Source organism: Drosophila kikkawai, chromosome 3R, assembly GCF_030179895.1.
Source record: "Drosophila kikkawai strain 14028-0561.14 chromosome 3R, DkikHiC1v2, whole genome shotgun sequence".
NCBI lineage: Eukaryota > Metazoa > Arthropoda > Insecta > Diptera > Drosophilidae > Drosophila > Drosophila kikkawai.
The window spans coordinates 24,233,934-24,246,969 of NC_091731.1; the positions used below are offsets into that span (position 1 = coordinate 24,233,934).

Below are 13,036 nucleotides of genomic sequence, written 5' to 3' on the forward strand. Positions count from 1 at the left end.
TCTTTTCAAATATAAAGGCAATCTTTTAAGATTCAAAACTTTTGATTTCCTCTAGTTTCTGGTTTGTATCTCCTGTTATTAATTTTATAATAACGGACTATTTCGGAAACTCAAATATATTTCCAATTCGGCGACCCGCAGTAGGACCGTGCGTGACAATAACGGTATTTTGCCGTCAGCCCCGCACGGTCCTACTGCAGGTAGGTAGAAGTGTAATTCGCAAAATAATAGTTTTCGGTTTAGTTTAGAGTTCGTTTTATTGGCCGAATACTCGGCCGGCACTGTCAATCCGGAGAAGCGACGACCGAGGACTACAGCTCGGACGCATTGGATGTGAACGCAACGACGGAAACAACACCGCACCGCACAAAACTGAAAGACAACAACGCACCTGCTGCCGCAGAAACCCGACTTGCCAAACTGCGGACTGCCAGCCCAGCGGAGGAGCCGCCATGAATGCCCTGCGGCAGTTCTATCTGGAGATCCCGGTGGTCACGCGGGCCTACACCACGGTCTGTGTGCTCACCACGCTGGCGGTAGTAAGTGTCTGGCCCGGATTGGGCCGAGCTTCACCCAGAGGGTGACGTGTACCGTCTAATCGGCTAACTTTGCCAACTTTCCGTTCTTTTCGCCAGCACCTAGACCTGGTGTCGCCGCTGCAGCTGTACTTTAACCCCACTCTGATCGTGAGGAAGTTCCAGATCTGGCGACTGGCCACAACATTCCTGTACTTCGGTACCATCGGCATCAGCTTCTTCTTCAATATGGTGTTCACATACCGCTACTGCCGCATGCTGGAGGACGGTTCGTTTCGCGGACGCAGCTCGGACTTCGTGATGATGTTCATCTTTGGTGGCGTGCTGATGACCTTCTTTGGGATCTTCGTCAATCTGCTGTTCCTGGGCCAGGCCTTCACATTAATGCTGGTCTACGTGTGGTCGCGCCGCAACCCACTGGTGCCAATGAACTTCTTCGGCGTGCTCAACTTCCAGGCTCCCTACCTGCCATGGGTGCTTCTATGCTGCTCCATGATCCTAGGCAACACCGTATGGGTGGACATCATCGGGATGGGTGTCGGCCACATCTACTACGTGCTGGAGGATGTCTATCCCTCGCTATCCAACGGCTATAGACTGATTAAAACGCCCTATTTTCTGTGAGTTGTCATCCCTGCAAGCAAATGATTTCCCCAAAATATCCATCCCATTTGTGTCCTTAGGAAACGTCTCTTCAACGAGCACATTGAGCGCAACTATCAAGCGCCCGCCGAGGATCGTCCCGGTGGCTTCCGATGGGGAGGCGAAGGTCAGCCGCTGCTGCCGGAGCAAAATGCTGCTGGCGAACAGCAGGAGCCGGCGGATCAAGCGCCGCCAGCCGCCGGAGCGCCACAATAACAAAACTAGAAAACTTGATTGTTAAACTGTTTTCTGTTCAAACGACGACGACGACGACAACAATGTTGTGTACCCCTCCGCCACCTCCCGTTTGGTGCTTGGTGTAATTAGGCGTATAGTATTGAGAGAGGCGTGCAATAGTTAGCCAAAGTTAATGCAGAGCGTGTGTGTATGTCATCTATTGGTTAGTTTTCTGATGCAGAGTCCAATCGCCACGCGAAATGTACTTTAAGTTTGCCCTCACGACAGATTGAACCTACACTGCACATGTGATTATATATATACAAAAAAAGCTACAAATAAACCATGATGTAAAAAGCCCCTTTTGTGAATTGGAAATTGCATTGTTGAGTTTTTGGGAAGGAGACTGGGATTCTATCAGCAAAAATTTAGTTTTATAGATGAAAAATAGGTTTTATAAAGAACTACGGAAAGTAATACTGAAATAGGAGACGTCCTATCCTATGATTATTTTATATGCAGCCCTTAAAAAAGTATGTTTTTTTAGTGTCACAAAATATATCTAAATTAAATTAAATTTATTTAAATTAATTGAAAATCTGAAAAACTTAAAAAAAACCCCCCGATCAGCTTTTAATTGTTTAAAAAAAACACTATAATTTTACATAATGTAAAAATATTGATGTTGATGTTTAAACATCGATAAAGAGCTGTTTCATCGATAATGTATCGGTGATTTTGCAGCCCTACCTCTTTTGGGTTGTTATTTTTTAACAACACTTAATTTTTAGCAGTTTGACTTTTAAAGTATTATAAAGGATGTATAGATAATAAACTCAGGATGTCGAAAATAGTGATGAACCAACTTACCCACCCCCAGCGTGTCCGCCTGCTATACAAAACCATTCTGCGGCTCCACCGCGGTAAGCTGAAATCGGCGTTTTGATGAGCCTTCTTCCACTTCATCAAGTTCTCCTCGATTGTCCACAGGAATGCCGGCGGAACTGCGTGCCCTGGGCGACAACTATGTCAGAGACGAGTTCCGGCGACACCTCAAGTGCAATCCCATGGAGGCGCAGCTCTTCATGACTGAGTGGGCGGTGAGTTTTACGTAATTGCCCAGGCGACCCCATCCTCTGAAGAGTATCTCTTGCAGCGCTATGCTTCGACAATCACCCAGCAGCTGGGCCTGCGGGGCAAACCCAAGGGCGAGCTGGGCGAGGAGATGGACCCAAAGGCCGTGGAGATGCTAAAGGACGATCAAGTAGTGCAGCTGTACGAGCTCATGCTGGCCGCCAGGGGCCTCGATGGCGATACAATCACAGCGGACGATGTGCGGGGCAAATAAAAGTGTTTAGAATTTTATTGAGCAGCCTGTTTCTCCAATACCTTGTACTCGAACTTAATACCGTTCTCCTCCTGCAACCCCTCCGGGGTGCCGGCATCGAGAGGCACCTCGTGGAAGCCATCTGGTATCGCGGGAAAGAAGGTGTCGCACTCGAACTTCCCCTGGACCTTGGTTATGTACAACTTGTGGCAGCGCGTGGAGGCCATGGCTTCGGCATAAACCCCGCTGCCGCCGACAATCCAAACGTTCTCAATATCCTTTGCCTCGGTCTCTAGGTAATGCATCGCCGCCTCCAGACTGGGGCACAGCACCACGTCGGCGGGCAGATCCGCCGGTTTCATGGTGGTGCTCAGCACTATGTTGAGGCGTTCCGGGAGTGGGCGCTTGCTTTCTGGCACCCCGAAGTACGTTTTCTTACCCATGATAACGGCATTGCGCTTGCCAGGGTCGTTGGTTCGCTTGGTGGTGCGGCTAAAGTACTTTAGCTCGGACCTGCGAAGGGGGAATATAGTGGATAATAATCTAATCAGTTTGCAAATCTGCATTATCTCTGCTCTGCAAACTTACTTTATATGCCAGGGCAGGTCACCTTTGAGGCCGATGCCAAAGTTTTCGCCAACGGCCACCATTAAGTTGAAGCGCAGCATCTTTCTGCCAGTCATTACCTCTAATTAGTGATTAATAGTTTGGGGAAATCAGATATATTCAAAATTCAGCTTAAAAGCCTGTTTGGAGCAGCTGATCCAGAAGCGCGGGAATGTCAACTGTCGAGAAACGATAACGATATCTACCTGGTATCGATATTTAATAGTGGGATTCCCCAAGAAAAATTATTGGTTTGTGGATAAACTAAATTTTTGAAAATTGCAAATAATTTAATTTTTTGAAAATATAAAATGGTATTATTTAGACATTTAAATATTAAAATGATCTTAAAAGTGTTGTAATAAATCTTTAAACGCAGTAAGAAAATAATAAATAATAAAAAATCCTTTACTGTGTTATGCCAACCATATAATTTACCTAAAAATAATAATAATAATACTAAAAAAATTCCCTGCAAGTCAAAACCTTAAGTATTTATATGTTCCCGACAGTTTGTATTTATTTATTTCAAGTTTGTACATTTTTATCATAGGTTTATTCTTCTACCCTAAGGGTGTGTGGCTTCATGCTTCCTTATAAAGATAGCAAAGCTGGTGCCTTAGGTTATTACAAAAATGGTACCGTTGAAAACCATAACCAAATTATTGCTCTGGTCCCTCCAAAAGCCAGTAGGTCTCCATCTCTCCTTTGCCCTTGACCTTGACGAAACCCCGTGCCTCCACTTTGTATCCGACCTTTTGCACCTTTTTCGCCGTATAGTTCGACAGCTGAATCATCCAGGGATCGCTGCTGCTCTCCATGCGCGAGGCTGTATTGACAGTATCTCCGAAAAGGCAGTACCGGGGCACCTTCATGCCCACCACACCGGCCACCACCGGTCCAGAGTTGATTCCCACCCGAATGGCCACACCGGGCAGAGCGTGGGCCTTAACCTTCTTCATCACGCGCAGGGCCAGATCACAGGCGTGTTCGGCGTGGAGTGGATTAACGTCTGGAGCTCCCGAAACCGCCATGTAAACCATTCCCACAGTTTCTACTTTGTACACAAACGGCGAGATGATCTCCTCGTCCAGTGCCGAAAATACCTTGTTCAAGGTGGTAACCGCCTGCATGGCGTCCTGGATGTTGTTAGAACCACTGTCATAGACATTCAGGACCTCGATGAAAATGACGGAAACCTCCTCAAAGGTCTGGCAGACATGCTCCTCACTCTTCCTCATCCGTTCGGCAATGGGTCGGGGGATCATGGAGTAGAGAAGCTCATCGCCTTGTCGCTTCCAAGAGTCGGCCAGCTCCAGGGACTTCTCCAGCTCATCCGAACGCTGTTCCTCCTTCTCGAACATGATCTCCAACTTGGAGCAGTGCTGCCAGCCAGCCATGACGAGCTCTCGGCTCAGGCCGTGCGGATTAAGGTCGTTCAAGTACAGACCAATCCCGTGCAGTTCATCCAGATTCTCGATTAGCGGACTGCAAAGAAAGATCAGCGAGTCCACGTCTTTTATGTAGAACATCTGTCCCTTCAGAAGGATGGAACGCAGTCCAACAGAGGTTCGCCGCTGGCCTGTCGCCGGATCGATCTCGTTCTTGGACGAAGTGGCAGCCTCCTCCTCTTTGGCATTCTCTGCACTGAACTCCTTGGCACTGGCGAGCGCCATCGCCTGTGCCTCGTTCAGGCTGGCATCGTCGAAGGTGTCGTAGTCGATGTTTAGGGCCGCATCGTAGGCGGCTCGATTGTGGCCCGTGCGGATGAGCTCGAACTCAAAGAGAACCGTGCGCATTTGCAGAATGGTTTCCCACTCGATTTTCGTATCCTTCGGCCGCCGACACTTGAAGCGATCCATGACGTGGCTACCAATGAAGCTCTTAGGGTTGACGCCAGGATTATGCAGAATCCACGTCTCAATTATCTTCTCGCCAGCGAGTGTGATGCACATGTCGTGGTCCAACACAATAGTGAAGGGGAACAGCTCCAGGAAGATGTTCAGGTCCACCGAGGGCATCTTGAGCTGCGACGGATGGGCGACCACGTTTACCCGCTTGGCCATGTAGTCCCGATTGTCAAAGTCCAGCCGGTACTTAACTATCACTGTAAGTGGGCCGTCTGTTAGCTTAATGGGGCCCGCCGTGCCGCCACAAATGTCGTTCTGGCTCTCCAGCACGTAGGCGGTCATATCCAGGCCATAAAACTCGCGAGCCACCTCCGTCATCTGGCCAATCAGGTACTTGGACATGCCAGTCCGCCCGCTGCGATAGAGGATGACGGCTCCGTTGTCGTCCATGTTGGTCAGCTGCATGCTGGGCGACTTCATCTTGGGGTAGGTGAAGCGCATCTGCAGGTGAATGTTGTCGATGGATTGCAAAAAGTCACAAAAGTATCGTCCCGTGGAGCGGATCATCTTGTCGTAGCCAAAGTTGCTAAAGAAGCGCACGAAGCACTTCCCGAAGAAGTTCATGCAGAAGTCGAAGGACTCTCCAGTGCAGGCAGACAGGGCGGCAGCAAAGTCCGGCATAAGCTTGTCCGGATAGATCTGGTGCGTCTTGAAACTCTGGTGCTTGCACTCCACAATCTCGCAGACCTTCCTCCAGGTGGACATGCCGTACTCCTGCTGGATGTAGTGCTGCACGCTCTCGTACAACATCCCGTACATGATGGCGACGGTAGGTGTGGACTTGGATTTGGGGAAGTTTTGGATAAGCTGGGTCCTCCTGTCTATCGGCCAAATTGCTTTTGCTAAAGTTTTCCTGTAACGAGCCAAAGTTGGCAGGGACATAATCAGGGTAAGCGGCTGGGCAAAGTTTTTCCATCTTTCACAGCTGGTAATTAGGTAAGCTGTGTCCGGGAGTCCGGATCGAACCCCGAAAGATGTGAGTTAATTTGGGTGTGTTAGGTCAGGGATTAGGCCGGCCAACAAAACACAGATAAAGCTCAAGTGATTGATGGGAGGATAAGGAGGTAATGGACCCTACGCAACATGAAAAGCCTCGACTAGGATATTTCTCTCTGTGGTATTTACATTTCTTTAAAACGAAGAACGTGCTTTAAAAAAATAAGAACATTCCCTGCAAAATTATTTTAAGAATTGAAGCTACTGTAACTTTAGTCACATTTATCCGAATTTGCATACGAGGCATCTCGTTATGAGCCATCAAATAAAACCAACAGGCGTGAAATTGAGATAAATTTTTAAAGTAAATAAAAATAGGGTTACATATGCCTGGATCCTGTCGAGAGAGATTACCTTCACTCTTATCTAGACACCAAGACACTCGGGGAAAGTAAATACCGCTTTTCCTTCATGTCTTTTGATTTATTGCCCCGACAGTTTAATTTGACTTCATGTGGCAGACGCAGGCACGCGCCTCCTCAGGGTATCCTCCGGCTCCTCCTCAGTCTCCTTAAAGCTTGTCACGTCCTCAGGCGGCAGGAACAAGGCTCATTGTACTCTTGCCTTATTTCCGATGGCTGTTTTTGTTGCCGTTAATTCTCCCCCTCAAACGCTAACTAACTGTGGCCATAAATTCTCGAACATCTTTCAGGAGCTTGTATGTATGTACCTATATTCAATTTTGACCGAAAACATGCAAATTTCTGACAAAACCCAATGTCGTAAACAAAAATAGATAAAAATTCTGTTGTTCGTTGTGAGAGAGGAGAGTAGAGGTTGCTTTTTTGATTAATGTTCGGAGAATGTTGGCTGTCAAATAAAGTAGAAAAGGCAAACACTTGTTTGGCTTCCGACCATTTATACTCGAGTTAATAATAAGTTGATTAAATAGCTACTAAACTTTCATAAATTATGTTTGCCAGGGATATTAATTGATAATTTTAATATTAACTGATGCGGGAAAAGATGATTTAATAATGCCTGTCTTGTTCAGCATTAAAGATGATTTACTGAAAAGGGAGGTCTGTTTGGTTGAATTCTAGTTGAATAAGTTATAATCTTAAACATTTAATAGCAACAATTTTTCTTTTCTGGAAAACTTAATTTTCCTCAAATTCTTTTTCTCTCTCTCTCTCTGACTTCAGTACAAAATTCCTGGCCAGGTAAGCCACCGATTTCCCTGTTAAATCTCTTTGATAAGGTGACAGTGAAATTAGCATAATAAATCCACAAGTATACAGCGTGCTTTATATTGCCTTTCTGTCCCGTTCCAATCGCTCCCGCTTGTTGATTTCTCATCCAGAAACGCTTTTGTTCGCACCTCCAGAAAGAGGCTGCCGCCGTGAAGTTTTAATTTTATACACGCGGCATTTGCTCTTCGCTTATTTATAATTTAAGGAGAGTTGCACACACACCAGCATATGCCCACTCACAGCCTCCCCGGGCGCGTAAACCGTAAATTCACTCGATGTATATACGTACTTTTCGGGAGCTCCGGGTTCTCGCTTTTCCGGACTCCGCGGTGCTTCGTCGTCCGTTGCTATTGTTACACTAAATTTGTTTTGCCGCCTGTCGCTGCTTCTTGCCTTCTGCTGCTGGTTCTGGCTCTGCTTTTGGCAGTCTGATTTGTTCCATGATTTCCTCTGACGAAACGAGCTTCGTGAGGCTGGGCCGTCGGATCTGTCGGGGAGTCGGAGCTTTTCTTTTCCCTTTTAGACGGAACGTAGTCGTTGGGGCGAATGAAGCGTGTGTCGTTGGCGGTCAGGCCTTTTATAGCTCCCCCCGCAGCTGGGTTGCAGTTGGAGCAATGTTTCCGGGCCACTTACGACCTCCGTGCCTGCGCCTCGACACGCACTTCCCTGTTTGACCATGCCCGTCATCATCATCATCATCATCATCGTCACCATCGGACTCGGGAGTCAATGCTCTTTGGCTCAATTGCCACTTTCTCTTCTTCCGATATAGTATCAACATTGACACACAAACGAAGGAGTCATTTTTCTCTCTGTTCGCTCCCTTTAAGGACCTCCCTTTCACGCCAACACGCCAACCGGCTTGTGTATGTGTACATGTTTGCGTTCTCGGCATTCCGTGCAAAATATTGTCCTTTGGGTCTTACGACATTGTGTTACTGTTAAAACGGTGTCCCAGGGATGGCAAGTGATAAGTCCTGTGAAGGAATATAAACGATTTTATATGAAAAATAATTTATAAACACTCTTTGGGGAAAAAGGACATGGTTTTAGTTTCGCAGGACTTATATAGGTATTAATTCTACTCCAAAAGTCATATTGAATTACAAGTATGAATTGTAAACGGATGGCTTCTAGCGATTTTAGATTCTATCTAAAATTCTTCCTCATTTTTAAACCCCTAAAAAACTGGCTCGAAAAAGTAGGCAATGTTTTTAATGCAATTTTTAAAGCTCAAACTTTAAAAACTTTATTTTATTTAGTTTATAGTTATCTTTTTATTGCTAAAGTATCCGATTTCCCACTTACCAGTCCCGAGTCCCTGGATGATTCCTAACAGTCTGTCAAATGTATCATTGTGGTAGCCTTTCGCTTTTGCCTTTCCCATTTCCCATTTCCCAGCTCCCTCTTCCTTTCCATTTCCCTTCTCCCTAGATGAGATGGCTTTGGGGCATCTGTACTTAATGCCATTCCGTTTTCACGCATACTTCAGCAATAAATACACACAATCGACTGTGTGTTGCTGTGTATGTGAGCCATGGGTCCTGGCTACATATTTGATGGGTTGTTTTAAAGCAATTTAAAGAGGATTCTGCAACTTAACGAATGTAGGAACTGAAAGCGTTCTGGTGCCCAAAACAAAACCTTCATCCTGCTTAACCGAAACGGATTCTCCCGACGAGCTTTTTAAATAAACGTTGACAATTTTATGGACAGCACATGAATTGGCAAACTGATGATAATGTGCCGGATTGGGGGCCACAGCAGAGCAGGGCCAGGTCAGGCATCCCCTTGTCAGGCACAAAGAAGGGATATTTCGGGCATGCTTAAAAGCCACTCAAAATGCCATTAATAACGCAAACGACAGGCGCGCGTAAAATGAGAAACAACGCGAAAACTACAAAGACATCCAGTGTTGTCCTTTGCTTCCCCGAAGGAACAACTTAATGACTGCGTTAGGCGATTAATTGCACTGAGAGAAAATATAACTTCAGAATCCGGACTATTTATAAGAATTAAAGAGCTAGATACATTCTAAAGATTCAGAGTAGAAAGGTTTTCTTTTCTGTGTGATCATTATCAGTGAGGCTTCAGAATTAATTGTCCAATGTCCAGACATTTGAGCAGCTTTGTCTCTGTACACGCAGAATGACTTAATTTAATTTCTATGAAGGAGCAGAGGACACCCTCCCTGGGACCTTATGGGAGGCTTATATGGATTGCCCATCGTGATGGTGTTCACAGCGACACGCAAGCCGCCCATAACAGTTATTAAAAATGGATTTTCGGAAATGGGGGTTGTCTGTTGGTTGGGATATTCCTACAAGAAACACTGAAGAAGGTGCCACATAAACTAGAGCACTTCATATTAAATTGGGAATTACCTAAACAGTTTATTAGGTTGGAGCTCATAGTTTACCCTTTTTATTATAATATTAAACAAAAATCAGAAAGAGGTGAATTCTCTTTTATTGCAACGGATTACAAAGCCACAGGTGTCGTACAATCTTTCAGTGCATTCGGTGCTTTAAATTTATAACTTTTCAGCTTGATATCTTAACCTTCCGGTGGCCCCTCGAGCAGCCAAAACGTCTCCATTTCGCCCTTGCCCTTGACCTTGACGGTGCCGCGGGACTGGACCTTGTAGCCCACCTGGCGCACCTTCTCGGCTGTGTATGTGGATAGCTGGATCTTCCAGGGATCGCTGCTGCTTTCCATCCGCGAGGCGGTATTAACAGTGTCCCCAAACAGGCAGTAACGCGGTACCTTCTGGCCCACAACCCCAGCTACCACTGGTCCAGAATTGATGCCCACTCGAATGGCCACTTCGCCCAGGTCGTGTTTCTTAAACTTCTTCATCACCCGCAAGGCCAAATCGCAGGCATGCTCGGCGTGAAGTGGATTCACGTCTGGAGCACCAGAAACCGCCATGTAAACCATGCCAACGGTCTCCACCTTGTACACGAACGGTGAAATGATCTCCTCATCTAGACAGGAAAACACCTTGTTCAGAGTATTCACGGCCTGCATGGCTCCCTGAATGCTATTCAGACCTCCATCGTAGACATTCAGGACCTCAAGGAAGATGACGGACACTTCCTCGAAGCTCTGGCAGACCTGCTCTTGGCTGTGTCGCATACGCTCTGCAATGGGTCGGGGAATCATGGAGTACAGAAGTTCATCGCCCTGTCGCTTCCAAGAATCGGCCAGCTCAAGGGACTTTTCCAGCTCATCCGAACGCTGTTCCTCCTTCTCGAACATGATCTCCAACTTGGAGCAGTGCTGCCAGCCAGCCATGACGAGCTCTCGACTCAGGCCGTGAGGATTAAGGTCGTTCAAGTACAGACCAATCCCGTGCAACTCATCCAGATTCTCAATTAGCGGACTGCAAAGAAAGATCAGCGAGTCCACGTCCTTGATATAGAACATCTGTCCCTTCAGAAGGATGGAGCGCAGGCCCTGGGAAGATCGTCGCTCTCCCGTGGCCGGGTCAATCTCATCATCTCCCGAGGCCTCGTCCTTGTCCACCGGATGCGCATCATTGAACTCCTTGGCCTTGGCCAGGGCCATTGTCTGGGCCTCGTTCAAGTCCATCTCGTCGTAGTTTTCAAAGTCCATGTTCAGCACGGCGTCATAGGCGGCACGGTTGTGGCCCGTGCGGATGAGCTCGAACTCGAAGAGCACAGCCCTCATCTGGATCAAGGTCGCCCAGTCAATGGTGGTGTCCTTAGGGCGACGGCAGTGGAACAAGTCCATGACATGTGTACCAATGAACCCCTTGGGATTGGCCCCAGGATTATGCATAATCCACGTCTCGACAATTTTCTCGCCGGCATGCGTGATCTTCATGTCGTGGTTCAGCACAAAAGTGAAGGGAAACAAGTCCAGAAATACGTTCAGATTCACGGTAGGCATCCGCAGCTGCGAGGGATGTGCCTCCGTATTGACGCGCTTGGCCATGTACTCCCTGTTATCAAAGTCCAGTCGGTACTTAACGATCACTGTGAGGGGACCATCAGTGAGCTTTATAGGACCAGCTGTGCCTCCGGTGATGTCGTTCTGGCTCTCGATTACGTAGGCTTTGATTCCCAAGCCGTAAAACTCGCGGGCCACCTCCGTCATCTGTCCGATGAGGTACTTGGACATGCCTGTGCGACTGCTCCTGTAGAGGATCACAGCTCCATCATCATCCATGTTGGTCAACTGCATGCTGGGCGACTTCATCTTCGGATATGTAAAGCGCATGATCAGATGAATGTTGTCGATGGATTGCAAAAAGTCACAAAAGTATCGTCCCGTGGAGCGAATCATCTTGTCGTAACCAAAGTTGCTGAAGAAGCGCACGAAGCACTTCCCAAAGAAGTTCATGCAGAAGTCAAAGGACTCTCCAGTGCAGGCGGACAGGGCGGCTGCAATGTCTGGCATTAGCTTGTCCGGATAGATCTGGTGCGTTTTGAAGCTGTTGTGCTTGCAGTCGATGATGTGGCAAACCTTTTTCCAGACATCCACGCCATACTCCTCCTGCACATAGTGCTGGACACTCTCATAGAGCATTCCATACATGGCGAGAAATATTTGGAGATCGTCTTAATCTGGATTACCTAAAAATGAAAAGTAAATGCAAATTAAGAAAGTTTTAAAAATATTTTATTTAGTCCTTGCATCTTTAATTCAATGTTTCTTCCTAATTCTCCATTTAACATAACTTTATTAAAGATAATCCTGCACGAATCCTGCGTACCAACAATTAAAGCTACACCTACCTTGCTCAACAGGTCCCAACACGGCTTGAATCAGCTTAAATCCCCTGTGTGCTGTTCCGCGTTTTAAGCTTATTTCTTGTTAACGTGGCTTTTATATAAGTTTCAGTTGGCAATTTTCTGCTGCGGCTTCTGGCCGTTATTTATTTATAATTCCCGGCAAATTCAATTTATGAACACACACACTCTGGGGCATATGTTGCCTGCAGTTCCCACAGGAATACGCACACGCACTAACGCTCAGCAAACGAACACTTTGCCCATTGTTTGCTCTGGCAGTTACTTTGATTTTGCTGGCTGGTGGAGGATGCCTGCTCCTGTGGATGATGCCATGGTATCCTTGGCCGAGACTGTTGATGCTTCGCAGGTCGCACTCCGTGTGCGAATGAAACGTCTGGCCTTCGTGGCAGGGTCTTTTATAGTCAACATCGGCCCTGACACCCGCTCCGTACACCGCCTCCACACACCCTTGCTAAGTGGGAAGCGTCTGAACGAACACCCACCATCTTTCTCCTCCCAGGACTGCAAACAGAGCCCCCTTCAGCAGTGTTAGATTTCATGTCATTGCTCCTTGTTGATGCCAATCGACGGTTACTTTTCGATAAAGTATAAAAAAATGAAGTATTTTACCCTATTTTATTGCTTTTGTAACAATAACTCACACGCACAAACGAACCCGGGGGCTGAAGTGTAGAGTTTGTCACCTAAATCTTTATAAAGGACAGACAATTTATGGAAAGTTTCGGGTTGCCTGTCCACCACCCAATCTGTGTAAGGTTTATTGTAATTTATTCGGTTACCTTTTCATGTAAGATTTGTTGGTTAGCATTACACCACAATTTACATTAACGTTTAAGAGAATTTAAAAATTCCACAGTATATATCTTGG

The 13,036-nt window shown here is 46.6% G+C and overlaps 5 protein-coding genes across 7 annotated transcripts; 2 read left to right on the plus strand and 3 right to left on the minus strand.

Annotated features, from left to right (window-relative positions):
• The first annotated feature begins 175 nt into the window (after window positions 1–175).
• Window positions 176–1,733, plus strand: Der-2 (Derlin 2). Its single transcript, XM_017161206.3, has 3 exons — window positions 176–539; window positions 636–1,156; window positions 1,220–1,733. The coding sequence occupies exons 1-3, from the start codon at window positions 453–455 to the stop codon at window positions 1,392–1,394; spliced, it is 783 nt and encodes a 260-aa protein (XP_017016695.1). The 5' UTR covers window positions 176–452; the 3' UTR covers window positions 1,395–1,733.
• Window positions 1,734–2,098: 365 nt separating this feature from the next.
• Window positions 2,099–2,720, plus strand: Sdhaf3 (Succinate dehydrogenase assembly factor 3). The gene is made up of 3 exons (XM_017161220.3): window positions 2,099–2,278; window positions 2,346–2,455; window positions 2,512–2,720. Exons 1-3 carry the CDS (start codon window positions 2,197–2,199, stop codon window positions 2,701–2,703), a joined length of 384 nt encoding a protein of 127 aa, XP_017016709.1. The 5' UTR covers window positions 2,099–2,196; the 3' UTR covers window positions 2,704–2,720.
• Window positions 2,690–3,477, minus strand: Dhfr (dihydrofolate reductase). The gene is made up of 2 exons (XM_017161219.3): window positions 3,271–3,477; window positions 2,690–3,195 (listed from the first exon to the last, which is right to left on the minus strand). Exons 1-2 carry the CDS (start codon window positions 3,363–3,365, stop codon window positions 2,718–2,720), a joined length of 573 nt encoding a protein of 190 aa, XP_017016708.1. The 5' UTR covers window positions 3,366–3,477; the 3' UTR covers window positions 2,690–2,717.
• A 318-nt stretch (window positions 3,478–3,795) lies between these two features.
• LOC108070648 (soluble guanylate cyclase 89Db) lies at window positions 3,796–7,986 on the minus strand. Of its 3 annotated transcripts, none has more exons than XM_017161217.3 (2): window positions 7,677–7,986; window positions 3,796–6,051 (listed from the first exon to the last, which is right to left on the minus strand). In XM_017161217.3, the coding sequence occupies exon 2, from the start codon at window positions 5,955–5,957 to the stop codon at window positions 3,951–3,953; it is 2,007 nt and encodes a 668-aa protein (XP_017016706.1). In that variant the 5' UTR covers window positions 5,958–6,051; window positions 7,677–7,986; the 3' UTR covers window positions 3,796–3,950. The 3 variants fall into 3 exon arrangements, with proteins under 3 accessions (XP_017016706.1, XP_041630367.1, XP_041630368.1); XM_041774433.2 differs by lacking the exon at window positions 7,677–7,986 and adding an exon at window positions 6,594–6,990; XM_041774434.2 differs by lacking the exon at window positions 7,677–7,986 and adding an exon at window positions 6,549–6,990.
• Window positions 7,987–9,896: 1,910 nt separating this feature from the next.
• LOC108070665 (Guanylyl cyclase at 89Da) lies at window positions 9,897–12,036 on the minus strand. The gene has a single exon (XM_017161236.3). The coding sequence runs from the start codon at window positions 11,948–11,950 to the stop codon at window positions 9,944–9,946; it is 2,007 nt and encodes a 668-aa protein (XP_017016725.1). The 5' UTR covers window positions 11,951–12,036; the 3' UTR covers window positions 9,897–9,943.
• Window positions 12,037–13,036: the final 1,000 nt, after the last annotated feature.